We start from the raw sequence: 20,539 nt of genomic DNA on the forward strand, positions 1-20,539 counted from the left end.
TCTGAACTGAATGAAAATGATGGACTGTAAAATGAATTAACAGGAAGAGAGAAAGCAGGGAAAGAAAAAATTTTTTGAAGGGCATATCAAAGTTTTGCTTGAGGGGAGAAAAAGGAAATGCCCAGTCACCCTCCACTGATGGAGTAAAATAAGCATTTTACTTCATGAAAAAGGGGCTTCAACTAGGCTTGACTGAAAATGCAGAAGGAAACTTGCATGAGAAACGTCTTTAAACAGAACATCAATCTGTTCATTTAGAAAGTTTGTTACATTTTATATTTAATAATTTTCAATATTCTTACTCACCATAACCTGAATCTCCACACTTTGATAACAGATCAACTTATTATTGTTTTCACTATAAATGTAAGTGCTACAGTATTAAGCAAAGTGTTGTACCTAAACTGAATCTTATAAACTGGTGTATACTGTTCCCTAGGGACAGGCAGGACCACTAATTCTATAAAGAGCTAGAGACAGCAGAGAACGCTCTGAGCATACAGGGATTGGAGTGCATGTACCCATTGCTATTAATACAGAGAGACTGAGGTCTGCAGAGAGCAGGAAGGCAGTGCTTGTGCTTCCAGAGGCTGTTACTATCAGGGAGTTGATCCGCAGCAGGCAGAGACAAGCCTACTCCACATTAAGTGCAGGTAGTAGTGAGGTGCTTCAGAGGGTGTCAAAGCAAGCATATAGAGAATTCTGTCCCTATTTATTTGTGTGTGTACGTGTATGTGTACGTGTGCAATCCAACAAACTTCCAAAAGGTTTCAAATCTATATGGACAGAGAATCTGGTATGCCCCATCTACTGAGAGAACTTTAAGAATTTAATACCACACAAAGCTTAGGAACAGAAAAGTGAATTTATCATATTCATATATAAATAAAAATTATAGATGATTAACACTGTGCTCCATCATCAAAAACTGCCACAAATCTATTGTATTTTGCAGACATTAAATTTAAGGCCCTCTCTCGGCTTAAGAGCATTCTTAAAGTATACATTAGAAGTCAATGCAAACACTGGTGCTTTTGAAAATCCCTCCTTAAAAATGTACATTGAAATTAATCCGATTCACATGAATTTTTGTATCAAATATTTGTCAGCTACACTATTTGAGCCATTCTGACTACAAGAGGGCCAACAAGAGAGAATTTAGTCCAAAGGCAGTTGTTTAACTGCCACTACGCCTCCTGAACCACACAGAATCAAATCCTCAAGTGTTGCTATCATATTGTAGAAATATTCCAACAAAGCATTCTATTTAACAACAATTCTTCTTATATACCTACAATAAGTGACAATCTTTCCTTTTGATTACTGGTAGGAGCATGTACTTTGGGGTGTTTTGCATACATTTGACAAGGTTATGGAAATGGGAGCTAGAACCTGAACACTTATGAAATTCTATCACAGACAGCAGTAAAGAATAATTTCATTTTGATGCAGGGAAAAGAAGAAGCTCTCCTGTTTCAGGAATACAGTCCAAATTCAGCAATATGCAACTGGAGTAAATGAGCCTCACATAAAGGAGTCTGAGTCAAATCAATAAGTTACATAATCTTGAAAGGAAGCTTAAAAGGGAGCAACTCATCCGGGGGGGGGGGGGGGGGAATAGACCTACTCTGCAGGTTCCTGAATAAGGGTGCTGAAGAACCCTCCATGTGAGTAAGATAACTGCCTGCTGAGTCCAGTTGGGGCTGAAGGTTTAGTGTTTTTTTTTTCTTTTAATGTCCTGTATAAGACTTGGAAATACTGGGGGAAGGCTCGGGCTCTCCTAACAGTCTATCCTTGTTGCAGGAGGAGTAAAAGCTTCATTTTCACCCCACTCACCCCCTTTTTCAGGTCATAGGGAACATCTATTCCCTATACAGTCTATAAAAGAGAAGGTAGGGATGTTGAGAATCCTGACATGAAGACAAGCCACATACAAGGGTTAGGAATGAGACTGAAAGCCTTTCCCCACTGGGAACCATCTGACTAGAAACCAGGCACATTAATTACTAGGCCACTTTGCCCTCTGAGAACTCTATTACAATGGCACACCAATGAACACAAGATTATTAGTTTTATAATGTCTATACCCTCTATCAGCAGAAGCCAACTTGTTCACAATACCTGCGCGTCCACTCTCCTGATAGTAGTTCTCCATGGATTTGCTCATTGAATGATGAATTACAAATCTCACATCCGGCTTATCAATTCCCATGCCAAATGCAACTGTTGCCACTACCACCTAAGGAGTATAACAGACCATCAGGATACAGATCTATAGTTCATTTAAGTCAAATAAGTCTATAGAAATAATTGTATAGCTAACCTGGATTTCATTGGCTGACCATCCCTTGTGAACTTTGGTCTTATCTTTGGGATCCAGATTTGCATGGTAAGCACCTGCCTTAATTCCCAATTTCTGCAAACTAATAGTAAGTTGCTCTGAGTCCTTCTGTGAAAAACAGTATATAATTCCTGTACCAAAGAACAAAATTAAAAACACTTTTTATAGCAATGAAATATTAAAAAATGCAAGTGAATTTCATGTTTGTGCAAAGAGCAGGATTAATAAGCTTGAAGGTAACTTCTCTTACATGTCCAAAGAACCTGATAAAACATGGGGAGACAGTGCGCAAAACATCCCGACTACTGACTCACTAATATATTGGGCCCTGCAAAAGCTTCTCTCTAACGAAAAAGAGCAGTTCTGTCCCTGCATCAATTCCAATCTTTGACTCAAGATATTGCTATCTATTTATAATAATAAAAAACAACTTCACCACACAGCTCTTAAATTGCATTTATCAGTGTATAAAAGATGTTTTATAAATAAGGTACTGGTTGGACACCCCAGTCCAGCATGCTTGGGACCTGACCAGATGAAGGATTTTGCCAGACCAGAAAAGGTCATTTTGGATCCCTGCCACTGGCCTCCCTGGCCTGGCCACTGGCCTTCTGGCTGGCTCTCTACCTCCTTCTGGCCTCCCTGCCCTGCTGACCCTGCTAGGCAACCATGGCTCTGGGATCCACAGGACAGCTATGCGCACCACCCTGGAAGCTCTGGGACCTGCTGGGCAGCTGCGCGTGCTGCCCTGGAGCTCCGGGACCCATGGGACAGCTGCATGCTCCCTGCCCCACCGAGCTACAGCAGCTCCTAGTCCTTCTGGGCAGCCCCATGCCAGGTCAGCCAATGCTGCTGGGCAACCCCGCTGCCACATGCTGGATAGCCCTGCTGTCAGCTCTCTGCAGGCAGCCCACTGCCCTGCCAACTCCACAGGGATCCTTGCTGCTGGCCTTCCACTGGGACTCTCTGGCCCTGCAACATCCATGCCAGACCATGGATGTTGCTGGAACCAAAGAATTCCAGTTAATAGAGTTTCAACCTATAGATATTATTAGCCCATTTCACAAAAATAGGGAAACTAAGGAGGAAATAAACTGCCCAATGTCACTCAACAGGCCAGTGAAGAGTTTCACAGCTAAATACAAAAACTGAACAAGCATAAGTATTTAGAACATGGGGCCATTCAAGGTGAGGATGCCTATTACTCCTCAGTAGTCATAGGACAAAAAGGGGGGTTAGTGGGATACAAAAATTGCTGTACTGGCCATAAATCCAGTGTCTGTGTTTATGATTTTTAGCCCTGAGCAGGCTTCCTACTGAGGATGAGGACTGATCACCAAATATAGAGTGATTACACTGTGAAAAGTGTTCACCTACAGGTGATAAAAAGCACCCTACCATTTTACTGTGTGAATTCATTCAGGAGTATAGCAATTGTCTGGTTTAGTCCACAAAGTTGTTATTGGATCATTTAGTTCACTGGATGAGCTACACCACATATTGTAAGACTCATGTATCTTGAAAGGTATGTTGATCATGGTAGCAGCGAAGATAAGTCTGCTGATTTTGCACTGTTCTGGCAGGGTCTGGCACAGCTTTGAGACAGTGTGTCCAAGTTTCTAAGAGTTTACCTCTTGTGATGAGCTCAGAGAGGTTGATGAGTTATATGAAAGTGAAGAAGGGGTTCAGGATTCCCATCCTGAAAAATCTTTTGTGGACCTTCTCCTCTGGCCTTCATGCACTTAATAAAGATGCTGGATTTATTACAAAAATATATACCCTCCAATATCCTTTTTTGTTCTATCAATTTAAGCAGGGCTCAACAAATCACTGTTTCGACTAGCCCGTGGCGAGTAGATTTCAGCCGATCGCCCCGTTCACCGGCGGCGCATGCATGCGCAGTGCGGGGCTGGTGAGTAGATTTCACCGCCATTTGTCAAGCCCTGGATATAAGGGTGTTAATGGGCCATCTCACCTTTAATAATCCCTTAGAATATGTGTTTACAATCATTCTTGTATTTACCTGTGACATTCTTAGTATCTTTCCCAGACCTCAAGAAGAGTTCTGTTGACACTCAAAACCTTGTCTCTCACTAACAGAACTTGATCCACTAAGAAATATTCATTCACTTTGTGTTTCTATTTTCCAAAGTATTTTTGTTCTAACCGTGTTTTTCAACACCTCTAAAATTGTCATAAAACCATTAAAACAATTTCATGCTACTATTCAAGGGAAACTCAACATTTTATTATTAGATGTACTGGAAGAGTGCCCAAAGACCTAATCAGGATCAAGGCCCCACTATGTTAGGCACTCAATACATAGAAAGGTATAGGCCCTATTCCAAAGAGATGACAATTTAAACAGATAAGACAAATAGCAAGGGATGATACAACATTGGACAAATATAGCTTGATACTTTTATTTTGATTTTAAATTGAATGCTAATGGCAGGGAGTCTGATAATGATGGATAATTGATACATTTTGGGGATGCTTTGGAGCAGTTTTATAACACAGGAAATAGCTTAAGACGGCCTCTTACACAGGTTTCATGGGACTGTATACTAATTGTGAGAAAGCAGGGGGGATAAAATCAATTATTTTTTTAAAATAAAAAAATAGGATTTTTATTGAAATTGGATTTTTTTTAAATAATCAATAAAATACTAGATTTCTCATTTAAAAATAAGTTACAGTGAAATCTTATCACAAACATGCCCCACCTACAGTGTCATACAAATAAATTATTGGCTCTAGTCTGTCCTGCCTAACAACCAGCTCTTGTCTTAAAAGTTCTGGGACTTCCAACTGATGCGCACACAGTCACGGGCTGGATAGGATTGTTTTCGTTCTGTGCTTATGTGGTGATGGCCCAGGGCCAAGCACGGCAAAGTTCGTTATGAAATTGTCTAAAGACAGAGACAACATATAGGAAAGAACAGAGGCAGCATAGAAAGGAACAGTAGACTGAAAAGGAAAAAAAAAATACTATTCAGCAAACACACAGATTCCTATATTCCCCTACACTTTCGCCACAAAAAATCTATCCTGGCTTCTTAGGGAAAGAGAAATCCTTTCTAGGAATATTTTGAAGATATTTATTTCCTGGATAAAAAAGGAAAACATGTCAGTTGTAAGCAGTGCAAGATGATGCGGGGTATTGTTGCTAGAGTGTAACATCATAAGGAAAATTGCTTATTGGGAGAAAATTATATGGATGTGGATCAACTTTACCATGCATTATTCTTCAAGACTCTATGCCTTTTAGTATAAGTGAAATTTAACCAGTAAATCAGCAAGCTGTTTGTTACGTTGGATGTTGCTAGAAAAAAAGGTTAGCTTACCTAATTCTTATGGTTTGTTTAATTAATTAGCTAGGTTTAGAATCTAACACCCAAGTATACAGCACAGAAAGTTGAAGTAAGAGAAATCTAGAGTTGCCATTGAGTATCATTTTCTTATTTTATAGTACATAATACATGCCCCTTATTTTGGAACATCATGGGCACAGACCATAACAGTGATGCCATTTTACTTCAGTATAACTCGGCTCTCTCAAAGGAACCCCATCCTATACATGTTTACAATGGGACTTATTCCAAAATAAAGTGCACTCGTACAGTCAGTCTTACCAAAAGAGCTAACTTGGAACCAAATCTGCATCAAAATGATAGTGGGAGTGGGGAAGATGAGAGCTAGTTGTAGAATTTTTAAGGACACCGTACATTTAGTGTTCTGAGGACTATTCTGTTAGAGTTAATAAAATGTGTAGAATGAAGCATCCAATTTATCCAAAGAAAGGAATAGACTGACTAGTAGTAATGCAAGCATCCCTACCAAGATTCAACTGAGCATCATACACAAACACAATAGCACTTTTAGTTTAATAAAACATATCTTAAATCTTATATAAACATTTCACACTTGTAATTGCAGCAGTCTCCTGAGTTGCTGGCTGGTGGCTGTCAAACTTTTTTAAAAAAATTTCAAATGTTATTAACTCTAACAGACAAGTGTTCAGAATACTACATGTGTGGTGATTTTAAAACTTATTTAGAAATTTTGTCACTGTTTTTAGCCCTTGAGAGGAGGAGGGCTCCCAAGTATCAAACAAGAACTTTTAGCCAGGTATTTTTTTTACTATTAACCTGATCCTGAACAAGTGAGGTGTCATTTATTATGTTGCAGTTTTTATTGTAGCTTTGCTTTTAATAAGTTAAACATTAATTTTTATCTTATTTACCAGAGAGTCCTTTGTATCTTCCATTGATGATCTTAACAATGTCCTCAATGAAGTCCTCACTGTTTGAAGGTTTTTGGCGAACCTGAAAAAGAGAGTACACAGACATCACATTTCTTTTTGTATATCACCATGCTTAAATGGCCATTCAGACAATTTGTTATATTCCTCTTACTGTACTCCTAATACAGTAATCTCATCTATTCTTCCCTTAAACTAATTTAAATTTGTTCTACAATTTACAGATCCCCTAGAACTAAAAAGTTCATACAGATCTTTTCCAGAGAAGAATGTGAAAGAAATCACAGAAGCGCCCAACTTTCAGACATTTGCACTGGTTTCTAAACCAATATTGGCCGTAGCTGTCAGTGCTTGCCAGCTGTCATTCAACTGTGAACTTTCTAGTCTGCCAAACCCCACTCTCAGAATGTATGGAACACCTCAAGTTCTCCTAAAGGCTTTAGGGTACAAATTTTAACAAGAGGTCATAGTGAAGCACCAAGACTCAACTCTGAAGCTAGTTCATTAAAATAGGAAAGGATAGTGTCCAATATTACTAATCACAAAAGCCTCGAGTTCATTACCAGTACTGCTACATAGGAAGTAGTAAGTGTGCGGCTTAAGTGTCCCAGTTTACAAGAGGCCCATGAGGAAGGGGGCCAGATGGGATCCACCGGCCGCAGGTAGAGCCTGGTGGGCCGCACATTACCCACCACTGATCTAAGACATAAGCCAAACAAGATCAAGACAACAAATACTTGTATGACGGGGAAAAAATCATCTCATTTTTAAAGAAGATCTTTTAGTGTTCAGGTTTATTTCCTATCATACTCCTGATTTCTCTTCTGTTTTGTTGTGTTTTTGCCCCTCATTCTGCGCTTGTCATTTCCTTAGACAGAAATTCAGACTGAAAAAAAAAAAAAATCAAGAGAAATTCATCTGCCAGAGATTTATCCTGGAAAAATCCAGAGGGAATTTAACAAACATTTCCAGAAGCCCCAAAACAAATTTAGCCATTACTTGTCCTCAAAGTAACTATTGGAACACTATTTTCCAATGAATAAATCACCACCACAGAAAAAAATGGAGTAAGTAGAACGTTCTCAAAGGCAGCCAGGACAATCAAGGCCTAGACTCTCAGGGTATGTCTACACAGCAACATTATTTCAAAATAACTTAATCCGTGTCTACACAGCAGGCAGTTACCTCAAAATACTGTCAAACTGGAGGACTTCTTACTCCAAATCCTGTAACCCTCACTGTACAAGAAGTAAGGGAAGTCAGAGGAAGAGTGCTCTATTTCAAAATACATGCTGTGTAGACGCTCCCAATTTTGAAATACGTTACACAATTGACATAGCTCAATTTGTGTAGCTTATTTCAAGTTAAGCCCTGCTGTGTAGATGCACCCTCAATGAAAAGGTCATAACTGTCCTCATTCTGCCCTAGAACTAAGGAATGAAATTCTGATTCCAAAAGGTACAACAGCGATTGTTCTGTGATTGTTCAGCACCTAGCACAATGGCGTCAGTGTCCATAACAGAGGTTTATAGGCACTACTCCAATGCAAATAAAATAGAAAATAAAATAAACACATACCTCATAGTAAAGATTAGGCCGATTGAAAGATGCAGTAAAGGTAATGCATTTCTGAACACACAATATTTTCTGAGCATCCTTCAAAACATGATTTGTCGCAGTTGCAGTCAACCCAATCAAAGGAGCATTGGGAAATTGTCGTTTTAAGATACCAAGTGACTTGTAGTCTAAATACGAATAAGAGAACAAAAAGTTTCTATCTTAATCGGTACCATATTTTTGCAATCAAATTGGCAGCAAGAACAAGTAGCAACAGAATTAATTTACCAATACAGCAGGCAACGCCACAGTGACAGAGCAGAGCGACTGGCCCCATAAGAGATTTATAAAAGCATCCTAAATTCAGAATGTACGTTTTATTAAAATGTATCCTTGTTAAGAGAATTAGAAAACAAAACTACCATTAAAAAACCTAAAACATTCAAAATTCATATTCTGATTGCTGTTGATTCCAACAATTGCTATCGTTAGCAGACAAAGCTCATTACATGCATCTAAAAATGTATACTGTTAGATGTAAGCAAAACCTTCTTTAAGAAATGTAATAGAAAAATCCAGAAAAATTTAGTAGATAATACTATAGTCATCTGTACCCTGAACTGCAAGTTTTTTCATAGTCTGAGAAACAGTATTTGATAAAAACTAATTATATGCAGCGGACCAGACCTAAGACCAAAATGCAGCACCATTTTGTTCTTGTAAATTACACTAGAGGAGCCTAAAGTGCATCCCATGAAATTTCACAGGGTAGCTATCGCATTTTCACCTTCAATACAAGACACTAAGCACCATGAAGCGAGCTACACAGACCTGTATTTTCCATAGATAGTACATCCATATTAGAGTTGACAGCCATAATCTGTTCCACTTAATGCATAATTCAGTCTCCTAGAAAACTGACAATGTAACACAGTTAAATGTCCCTGATTTAAATGGATGTGGGCCTTTAGAGATGACCATACATTATCTGTGAATGCTAATGAATTAAATTAAAAATCTGAGCCAGTGTACAAGTACTTTGTGTGTCATGTATTGCGCATACACTTAACTATCAAAAGGGAAACATTTTCTCTCGTTTCAGACCTAACTCATTTATTTATGCTTGAATAACTTTGCACACATATTTTTAGATGCGTGTACCAGGCCTGAAGTCATGTCCCCATTGACTGCAACAATGAACCTCGTCCACAGCAATACGAGTGAGTCTCCCAGCTTGATAAGCTTTCTCCAGTTTTGACATAAACATTTTGCTTTTCGCGATCTTCTCTGGCGTAACATAAATGAGCTTTAGCTGAGAATTCTTATCCAGCATTTCGGCGTGAACCCACTTTACATGTTCCTGTTAAAAAACAAAAAAGGAAACTGGAAATGGACAGACCTGAATATCATGCTCCTGTTCCTTAGTTCTAGAATCAATTGTGGCTCAATGCATAAAACACACTTCCACAACCAGCATAAGACTTTCCAGGTGATCTAATTATATCTACATAGATATAGATAATATATAAAGTGATGTTTCCAGAATAAATATTACAATTAAAGTCACAGATTTTAGAAAAAACAAATGTACTCTGAATATTCATACTGTATTATTTAGTGTTTTTCTTTGCAAAAAATCAGATGTCAACCATATGCCTGTTATGATGTTGCTGTTTTTTTTTGGGGGGGGGGGGCAGGAATCCCTGTGCAAACTAAATATTCCCAGGCTTTATTTTTGAATCCATATTTGAAATTTGCTAGATCACATCAAGCCCTTAATCCATTAAATCCAGTATCCTGCCTCAAAGTGGCCACAATCAGATTGTAGTCAGCAAAAAGCTACACGTCCACAACACAACCCTCCAACATACTCCAAAGATGCAGCTGGCCAATTAAACAATGTCATATCACTGAGGGGGGAAATCCTTTCTGCCCTTTGTAAGCAGTCATTTCATACATGAAATCAAGTCTCTTGTTTCAGGGTATATGAGTCTGCATTACTAAACTGATATAGTAACCTCTAACTTTTAAATCCAAACATTTGAGAGGTATGGCCCCAAAAAAAGTCAGAAAATACCAAATACCTAAAATGTCTGGTATTTTGATATTTTTTCCCTGCCAGGAAGCAAAATTACCAGCTACCTAGCAACCCTAAGACACACTCAGCAAACGGGCTCAGCCCCTGGACTCCACAGGACCCCCTCAAGCTCTTCCACACTCCCCTCTCCCCCCGCTTACCTGGTTCCACAGGGATTTGTCTTATGGCTGGAACAGAAAAACAAGATGGCGGCCGGAAAAAAAGCCTCTTCTTAAAGGGGCCATGCTGATTTTTTTTTTTTTGCTCAACAACTTTGTTCTCCCCCTCCCCCCCCCCTTTTTTCCCCCCCTCAACAAAAATTTTTTCCCGGTGTTTTTTTTTTGGGGAGAGGCGGGTGTTCGGCATTTTTGGTTAAACCATCTGGCAACTCTAGTTGGAACCCCAGGCAGCAGCAGAGGGGCCAGCAGCTATAACCTGAAGCTGGCAGCTAGTATTAGTAGTAGTAAGGAGCAGCAAAGGGCCTGGCAGCAGAGCCCTGAATGGGAGGCAATGGGGGGCTCAAAGCCTGGGGGTGCTGCTATACAGCCTACACACCAACTTCCCTCTATGCAGACCCACTGGCACTCTACATTTACCTCCCTGGGTTGGGAAATTCTCTGATTTGGGATGGGTCAGGTCCTGAGAGTGACCGACTAAAGAGGTTTAACCTGTATATTCCATTTAGATTAACAATATTTTGTAAGGTCTGCAGGAAGATTTTGTCCCTTGGCTTATAAATGTTCATAACAATCATGCAAAACTGAGCTAGTCAATCAGCATATCCATATAATGCTCATAAATAACATGAATAAAGGTAACAATGGCAGTCAAACATACCTTACTGCTTGAAGCATTTAATAAGGTTGCAGAAATTCCCAGTTGTTCTAAAACCATTAGTTGATCTTCCATAAGTGAAATCAAAGGACAGATCACAAGTGTGAAACCTGAAGCAAATAAATAAATTAATTAAATAAAATATTTAGCTCATTTAGCCCATTTTTCATTGGGGACTGAACTGAAACAAACCTCAACTACAATAAACGAAGGATCACATAAGAACTAATATCTAACCTAAGCAGGTCATGTTTACTCTAGCCATATAATATAAAGGGGACTAAACAATGCTAAGCAACATGTTGACCTTTTTTTGTAAAAATTAGCTTTTATAAAACAGAGCAAACGTATTGAGAAAAAAATTGTGTTTTTAAAATTTCTCACTTAATTAGCTAAAGTTGTTGTTAGGAACTGAGACAAAGAAATGTAGTTAGAACAAATGTTTGCAAGAGCTGTGCTTATATTTTTAAGTCAACAGCGTCCTTTTAAAGTGAAATAGAGAAATGAGCAGAAATATATTCCTAATTTTTTTGTCTCAAAATCATTCTTTCTTCCTGATATTTGTAGTTATGGTCCTTAGCATCAGACAATCTTATTTACAGTAAATGAATATAGCATTACATCTCTACAACTAACCATATAAAAAAGAAAAACTGATTTGCTTGTACATGACTACTATTTTCATATACCTTCAGAACATGCTGCAGGTAACTGGTAGCACAGACTCTTTCCACCTCCAGTTGGCATGACAAGAAATATATCCTTTCCTGCCATTGTGGCATTTATTGTTTCAAGCTGTAGTGACCTAAACTTCTGGAGTTTAAAGCTATTACGAAGCACAGCTTTGATCTTCTCACGCCATGGAAATTCTGTTTAAAAAAAGAAGAAAGCACTAAAAATACATTTTATAAGCTAGTACATCTAAAACATAAAAAGGAATGCCAATTAAAATAGAGAAGCAATTTTTACTGAGGAATAGTGTGCATGAGTCTATGACTTGCATGAAAATACCTTGCAGACCCTTTGAACGTATAAACACAATTAACAAATTTACCCAGCATTGGTCACATAGTTAATTCAAATAAGTTGTGTTTTTCTTTATTTAAATCATTGTCCTGGGGTGGGGATAGGGATGAAGAGTTCAATTTGTAGCCTGCTCTGAGGAGAGAGGACAACACCAGCCCTATCTCAGGGCAGCTGCTTGGGACCAAGTGAGAAGCATTGTCCATGGCTGCTGTAGCTCCAGCAGACACAGCTGGGGGAGGGTACATATCCCCCGAGGAGGGGAAGGACAGACAGATACAGACAGACAGACACACAAACAAGCTCTCTGAAATATAAAGTAGATAGCTATCCCTTTCTGCACTTAACATATCTCCACCTCCCAAAACATTTAACTTTTCATTATTAACTTCAAGTTCCCAAATTGTGATTCCATAACATACAAAGGTGAAAATTGACAATAATCAGTTAAAGGAGAATGCACAGCAAAGCCCACATCATCTTCAAGAATATCCGAGAAAGGAAATGCAAGCTTCACTTTCTTTAATTAAAATGCATAGCCAGCCAACCAACCAACCAAAAGCAACAACAAAAACTTCTTACCAAAAAGAAATGATACAATAATGAAATTATCCCAATGAAAAAATCAAAAAGCAACTCCTCAAGAAACACAGCTGGGCCAAAATCCCATATTCTAACTTTCATTAGCTCATCAACATTGATCGTTCTTGGCACAGTCTTCACATTAAAATCTCATTACTTTTAAGTGAGTGGAAAGATTATATTAACAATAAATTAATTTGATTTTGTAAACCTTTTTTTTTCCATGCCTCTGATGAGGTTTCAGCTTCTTCACTTTCTTCAGCCTTTGAATCTTCTGATAATTGTTTTATTTTATTCTTTAATACAGTCTTCTTATGAACAAGCTCCTGTTGTCTTTCCAGAAGTTCTTGAATCTGGATCTCTACTGCCTGCAGCTCACTATCAGTGGAAACCAGCTCCTCCTTTAGCACTGAAGTTAGAAGGGGGATAGAGGGCAGGAGAAAGAATACAGCCTTTAAAAATGTATATTTTGCTAATTACAACTTTAAATCACATTAGATTTTTGCATCCAGTGGTTCACAGCAATCCAATCTACAAGCAACCAAGAATGTCTGGAAAAATGGAACGAGTACTCTCATACCTATCTGACAGGACCGTTTCTGAGATCAAAACATGTAATATTTGTAAAGCACTCTGAAGGTGGAAAATGCCATCTAAATAAGGGATGTAAGTGACTAGGGACCTCTGCGCCTCTTACTACATGTAAAAGGTAGAGGCGCAGAGGAACATCCGACCACTGGGCCTCTGATTTTTAAATCTAGTAAAACTCTTACTACATTTAAAAAGCAGGAGGTGCAGCGGTTGGGGATCCAGCACAAGCTGGGACTGAAACAGTCCTGGCTCATGCCGGGTCCCCCAGGTGGTTCTTACTACATTTAAAAGGCAGAGGCACAGCAGTTCTGGAGCTGGTGAAAGACAGGACTGAAGCAGTCCCAGCTCACACTGCCCTTAGAAGCTAACCCCACTGCAGTTTTGAGTTTTAATGTAGCATGCCCAGCTCCTACTATATTTAAACTGGAGAGCCTCAGCAGGGGTAGCAAGTGCCCCCCCCCCACCCACCCACTAAATTGAGTAGTCGATGGAAATTCCATCAACTACTCAATTCACTAATTAAATGCTACTTAACATCCCTAATATAAATATATTAATAAATCACAACTTCTATTGTGATTTATTACAGCTTAGAAGTCTGCAACACTGTCATGATAGGAGATTACTTTAGTGCAGTGTTTCCCAATTTTATTTGGCCATGGAACCCTTTTAAACTTGGAAGAATTTCAAGGAACCCCTTGGGAAAATTTGTCGAGCGCAAAACAAAAAAAAAAAGAGCCACCGGACCTGAGCGCCCACACCACACACGCCCCCCCACAAATAAGTAAGGATAATAATAATGAACAAATGCTAAATAAGGTCATGAGATCAACATTTAGTTTAATTGCACATCTTTAAAAACAAAAATCACACTTAATGTGTACAAAAAATAAAGCTCAAAAACTATAGGCAGTCCCCGGGTTACGTACAAGATAGGGACTATAGGTTTGTTCTTAAGTTGAATTTGTATGTAAGTCGGAACTGGCTCCAGATTCAGCTGCTCCCACAGGACCAACCCGGCAGCACCCCAGCTGCTCTACCCCAGGCGTCCCGCAACAAAAGCCTGGTCTGCTGAGGGGGGGGGGGCGCACTAGCTGCGCCCCCTCCCCCCCAGCAGACCAGGGAGACCCAAGCAAAGCCGCACAGGCAGAGGGACCCCGCCGCCCGTGTGGCTTTGCTCCTGTCTCCCTGGTCTGCTGGGGGGGTCCAGCAAAGCCGCTGGACCCCCCCCAACAGACCAGCCACACCGGAGCAAAGCCGCCGCCTGGGCGGCTTTGCTCGTTTGCCTGGGAGCAAAGCCGCCCAGGCAGCAGGAACCCCGCCGCCTGGGCGGCTTTGCTCCTGTCCCCCTGGTCTGCCGGGGGGGGGTCCAGTGGCTTTGCTGGACCCCCCCAGCAGACTAGGGAGACCGAGAGAAGCTTTTCTCGCCCCGGAGGACACGGGCGGCGACCCGCCGCCCGTGAGCTCCAGGGCGAGAAAAGCCCCGTTCGTAAGTGCGGATCCGACATAAGTCGGATCCGCGTAAGTCGGGGACTGCCTGCAATATGAATTATATTGGCAGTTTTCAATGTGAAGAGTGTTTTTTCTTCTTTCCTTGGCAAATTCTTTTAATATTTTGTTTAATACTAAAAAGTTGGATTTGCATATCTGGCACTGCATTAAGTTGATTTCTGTATTTTGTTGTGGCATAATTTGAGAACCCAGTTTCATACAAGTATGTGCTGGTGAAGGTTAACAACTGATAAACTGCACGTCTTGATAAGGCTGAATATTCTTGACATAAGCTGCCCCAAAACGTAATCAGAGAAACTTCTTTCAAGTTTTGTATTAATTGGCCATCTGAAGTGATTTCAATTAGGTTTTCATAATCTTGCATAGAAAAACTGACTGGCTTTCCTGTTATACTTAATGGATTTCAAATCCAGTTATTGTTGTCATTTATGATTGGAAAATACTTCATGTTGTTTGTGTATAAATCGCAAAGATGATCTGCAATGTCCTGGCCAGGAGGGAGGGTACAGGAGGGAGTCTTGGAACATGGTGTCAGGCAAGGAGGGAGGGTATAAGAGGGGACTTGGGGCAGGGTGTCAGAGCAAGCTGGGAATGCGGGCTCTTGGTGGGGAGGAAGGAGAGTGAGGGGGATATGGGTGCAGGGTCTGGGCATGAGGGGGGACATTTACCTGGCCTGGCACCCTGCTGCAGCAGGGAAAGCCTCCAGGAAGCATGCTCCTGTTCCTGGAAAGGGGGGCGGGGGGAGGCCGTAGAAGCCCCGACCTTCCCCGCCAGATCAAACTCTGCCACTTCCCCAGTAAGCTGGGTAAGGACGCAGGGGAGAGCAGCAGCAAATGGGGGGCAGCAGAGCCCGAGCACACCCTGAGGGGGGCCGGCAGCAAAGCCCGAGCCGGGTTCCACGCAGGCAGCAAGTAAAAAACTGACGAGGTCCAAGAGTGACTCCTCCGCTCTGGCCACTCCTCCCCCTCCCAGCAGCAGCAGCCGCCGCCACTGTAAACGCTAATGCTTGCACACGAGAAGGAAGAAGCTGCAAGGCACCGGGACAGGGCAGTCCTGAAGGGTGAGGAGGGGCCACGCCATGCATGGGGGTGAGGCAGCTGCAGTGGGTGGTGGACCGACCAAAGCCACGCACCCTCAGAAGCCCGTCCTCGCTGGCAAAGCCCCAATGGGAGCTGCCTATGGGTTCTTCAGGGGGGAGGGGAGCAGAATTTTTTTTGGAAACCATTTAGGAAACACTGCCGTAGTGGTTATAAGGGAGAAAAAAATCATAGTGTAACTTCCAAGAGACTATATCCACTTTGGCACAGGAACAGACTGTTTCATAGATTTTAAGGACAGAAATGATCCGTGAGATATAATATCTCAACTTGTGACTCTATAATCAAATTTGGCCATGACCACTTTTAGTACAAAGGGACACATGTTATTGTCATGAAAGTAGCATTACTATTAACATGCTACTTTGAAATATTTCTAGCTGGCTCTAAATTGGGTGCATAAGCTCTGTCCAGCTGCTCGGTGAAAAGTTTTCTTATCAGGAACAACATTAAATTCTGACAGAGGAGAGTGAATTGAGGATGGATGCAAGGGAAGACAAGGAACATACTAAACGATACAGACCACACTTACAATTCTAGAAGCAGAAGATCTGCAGAGCATGAATTTTGTGTATATTTGTGAGCACAGTTTTAGGTGTACAGCTAAGATACATATTTGCTTTCACTGTGCACTAGTGTGAATTGAAGTCAAGTGTTTCAGTATTTGGCTTCATGCTATTTGCCATTTAATGCATTATTTAGTTGAATGTACCAATGTTTCTAAAACAATTTACAGTCCCATCAGATAAAACCACCTCGACATATTTTTTTCACAAATTTTATGCTTCGATCCAAACAAGCAACAGTGATAGTTCTCATACACTGCAGCTAAAGTAAGTCTGTGTGCCAAAAATCAGTGTTAACGTTTTGCTGGAAACAGAACAAAACATGGAAGTTTTCCTTCCAAAATAATCAAACAAACAATTCCATATAACAGACTAGAGGCCTGTGAAAGATGCCTTTGAAAAAACCCAAAACCACTTTGAGATAGTTAGAAAGCTTTTACAAACTTGTGCACGTACAGCTACAAAAATGAAAAAATGTTCATAATATGGAGGAAAACATAATATAAAAACTTATAGCAATTAAAACCATTTTCAACCTGAAGCAAACACACATAGTTGAAGTAACAAAAAATGAAAATAAGTTTTATAGAACCAGCTAAACAAGGACCATCGTAGTTTTGGATTACCTGAAATGGTTGTCATCATCAAAGTTGAAAGGACTCGTCCCTTATTAATAAATGTTGCTTATGGAAACAATTCTCTCTAAAAACAGAAAATGTTTTATTAAAAATGTTTATAAATACATTACAATGTAGGGATGTTACATTTTGATTAATTAGCTAATCAAGTAGTTAGCTGATAAGGGGAGGCAGTCACTATCCAGTTGCACATTGCCCTTTAAAATTTACAAGAGCCTCCTGCAGCTTTGTATATTTCAATGGGAGAGAGGTAGTGGGCTCATTGCCTGCAACTCTTGTGTATTTCAAAGGGAGAGATGCAGCAAAGCAGTCCCAGATTATAAATCAATGGTCAGTTGTAAACTTGAAAAAAAAACCCAGTTATGTTTTGCTCAGAGTTAGGACCATTTCAGAGTTACAAGCAACCTCCAGAGGTTCCTTTGTACTTGAAAGTAAGACAATTTAAGTATCAGTAACAAGGGTATGGTAAGTGTAGCAATATCATCACCTTAAGAGATTTAATGATCATTTCCAAGGATAAAGAGTATTTTTAAAAGAGAAGTAAAGTGTTAAAAGTGTATGTTCCACCCTGAAGAGAAAGGCAGCAGAACATCTCAAATGGGCTAAATACAGGCAGATGAATCAGCTAAGTGCAGGATGTTTACATGGAAAACGTGCATTGGCAAACTGTACCAGAGTGCCCATGTAGTGATTCATTGGAGAAATTATTTAGGAGATGGCTACACCCAACAGCAGATGGAGCATAGATAAGAGAAGCCACAAAAAGGGAAGGTGAGGACTAGGTGGGCAATTCCTATACAACGCAACAGGGAACTTACTTGAAGCTGGAGGTAGTGAACCCTTATTTAGCAATGAAGTGGTGGGATGGTTTTGCAATGTGGACATTGACACCATTTTAAAGTCCACCACCCAAAATGGGGCACCCATGCGGGGGGGGGGGGGAGATGGGGATGGGACCAATAATTGCTCAGCACTAGCAGCCACCCACCAATCAGCTCTTCTCCCTCCACTGTACCTCTTGCCTGTCACAGATCTGCTGTTTGGCAGTGGTCAAGAACCACTACAGGGAGGGGCTGAAGTGGGAGGGGAGCATCCGAGGGTGGAGTAGGGCAGGAAGAGGCAGAGTGGAGGCCTGTGGGCTGAACTGGGGTGGAGGCACCCCTGGGGAAAGCTGAAAGTGAGGACCTGCCTAACGCAGGTCAAATTAGATCGGCACCCTGATTCCTTCTGGGCCTGAAGCTAGGCGTGAGGGGGCACAGAAAGGAATTTCCGCACCTCCTGCTTTGATCAGTCGCAAAATAGCTTTTATCCCCCCCCATCAGATACCTCTCCCTCTTCTTGCCCTGCTCGCACGATACCCCTCCCCTACCAATACCCCTGCCCCTCCTTCTGCCCCCTCCCCATGCGATACCGATACCCGTCTCTCCCCTCCCAATACCTCTCCTGCCCCCTCCTACCCCTCCTCTCTGCCCCTCCCTTTCCCCTACACTTCTTGCCCCCTCCCCTCCCCATACTGATACCCCTGCCCCTCCCTCTGCCCCCTCCCCATGCGATACCGATACCCGTCTCTCCCCTCCCAATACCTCTCCTGCCCCCTCTCCTACCCCTCCCCGCGCAATTCCCCTACCCCTCCTCTCTGCCCCTCCCTTTCCCCTACACTTCTCCCCTCGCGATACTGATACCCCTGCCCCTCCCTCTGCCCCCTCCCCATGCGATACCGATACCCCTGTCCCTCCCCTCCCAATACCCCTCCTGCCCCCTCTCCTACCCCTCCCCTGCTCTCTGCCCCTCCCTTTCCCCTACACTTCTTGCCCCCTCCCCTCGCGATACTGATACCCCTGCCCCTCCTGTCCCGCCCTCGCCCCTCCACTCCGCTCCGCTCCCCACCCCACGGGTGACGCCCGGGCCCCTTCCCCCCGCGCACTCACCCGCCTCGCTCGCCTTCCCGCCCGCTCTCCCCAGCCCGCCTCCACTTCCGCAGCCGGCGCCGGCCGCGCCCGGCCAATCCCAGAGCGCGCTCGGCGGGCTTCGGCGCGGGGCTGCGGAAAGCGGCTCCCTCGTCGCAACGTGCTGCCGGCAGCGCTCTGCGAGGGGCTGGCTGCTCCGGCGGGACGCTGCGTTCCACAGGCAGCGCTTCCTTGCCGGGCTTTGCATCGAAGGGCTCCTGGCAGGGCTGTGCTACCGGTAGCCGTTACGAACACATTGGGTGGCAAGAAGCCGCTATTGTAAAACACTGATACCAGCACATTCCTACAGACCCAGTGAGGGTTACCATGGCTCAGGCTTCTCTCCCAGTCCACAAGAATGACTTCTTGCGTCTTGCTTCCAACACTGAGGCAGGAGTTTTACACTGTTGACTGGTCTTTAGCTTTTGGTCAACACACTTGCAAACCCTTCGTAATGAGAGGGGATCTGGAGCTGGGCAAGAGCCAGGACAACTCCCTACTTGTTCCTCCCCTCTCCTCCTCTGCCCTTGTCCTGCCCCTCAGCACTATTTTCCAGTGTTGTCTTCACGTCGTCATTGTCAAATCCAAGTTGAGTCTCAAGTCACTACAGTTCAAGTCTCAAATCAAGTCCCTAAAGTCACTTTCAAGTCAAGTCCCAAGTCGAGTCTTAATTTTAAAAATGTCAAGTCACTTTTGTACAAGCCATCAATATCGGCATTTTTGGACAATTTTTTCACCAAGTCGATTTAACAAAATTAGCAAGTCTCAAGCCGAGTCTCAAGTCACAAACAATGAACCCAAGTCAAGTCTCAAATCGAGTCACCTAGGCAACTTAAGTCGGACTCGAGTTCAAGTTGTGGGACTCAAGTCAACAACTCTGCTATTTTCAATTCACTTTGGCACTCACCTTATTATAGCTCCACCTAGGTTAAATCAGTATCAAAAACTTTGCTGAAGTCGAGATACTATGTCAACCCTATTTTGAAAAAAGAAACGCAGTCTAGGCGCGGTTATTTTGAAAGAAACCCTTCTTTTGAAATTACCCTTAAACCTAATTTTATAAGGAGTAAGGGTAATTTCAAAAGAAGGGTTTTCTTTTGAAATAACCACATCTAGACTGTGTTTCTTTTTTCGAAATAGGGTATTTCAAAATAGCGCCCGGATGCGATTATGCAAATGAAGCATGGGAAATTCAAATTCGCGCTTCATTTGCAATTTCGTTCATCTGTATTTGCATTCCTCTCTTGAAAGAGGAATGCAATGTAGGCATGCTCTATGTTAAGTGTCCAATCACCACCAACTTTGTTGGTGAAACCAAAACAAAAAATTCATTAAGGACCTCTGCCATTTCCACATTTTCTGTTACTGTTTCCTGCCCCCCTCATTAAATGGGCCTACCCCAGGGGCGAGCAATAATTTTTGGCTAGGGGCCTCTTCAGGCCCCGGGCTGGCCCAGAAGGGGCAGGATTTAATCCGGAAGGGATGAGTCATAATCCAGAAGGGGCAAGGCC

At 42.0% G+C, this 20,539-nt stretch overlaps 1 protein-coding gene across 5 annotated transcripts in view; it reads right to left on the bottom strand.

Moving 5' to 3' along the window:
- The window catches only part of RECQL (RecQ like helicase), a 43,122-nt gene that overhangs the window by 18,233 nt on the left and 4,350 nt on the right, over nt 1–20,539 (bottom strand). The window contains exons 1-10 of one of the 5 annotated variants that reach the window (XM_075898041.1): nt 19,011–19,085; nt 17,071–17,146; nt 12,890–13,087; nt 11,763–11,942; nt 11,077–11,183; nt 9,324–9,522; nt 8,184–8,350; nt 6,588–6,669; nt 2,324–2,472; nt 2,122–2,239 (exon numbers count right to left, since the gene is read on the bottom strand). In XM_075898041.1, coding sequence (XP_075754156.1) covers nt 2,122–2,239; nt 2,324–2,472; nt 6,588–6,669; nt 8,184–8,350; nt 9,324–9,522; nt 11,077–11,183; nt 11,763–11,942; nt 12,890–13,087; nt 17,071–17,089 — 1,219 coding nt within the window. In that variant the 5' untranslated portion in view covers nt 17,090–17,146; nt 19,011–19,085. Of the gene's footprint in view, nt 1–2,121; nt 2,240–2,323; nt 2,473–6,587; nt 6,670–8,183; nt 8,351–9,323; nt 9,523–11,076; nt 11,184–11,762; nt 11,943–12,889; nt 13,088–17,070; nt 17,147–17,900; nt 18,004–18,070; nt 18,414–19,010; nt 19,086–20,539 lie in introns of those variants that run through there. The other 4 variants (XM_006121277.4, XM_025183736.2, XM_006121278.4 and 1 more) reach the window with 4 other exon arrangements.

Source organism: Pelodiscus sinensis, chromosome 1, assembly GCF_049634645.1.
Source record: "Pelodiscus sinensis isolate JC-2024 chromosome 1, ASM4963464v1, whole genome shotgun sequence".
Taxonomy (NCBI): Eukaryota; Metazoa; Chordata; order Testudines; family Trionychidae; genus Pelodiscus; species Pelodiscus sinensis.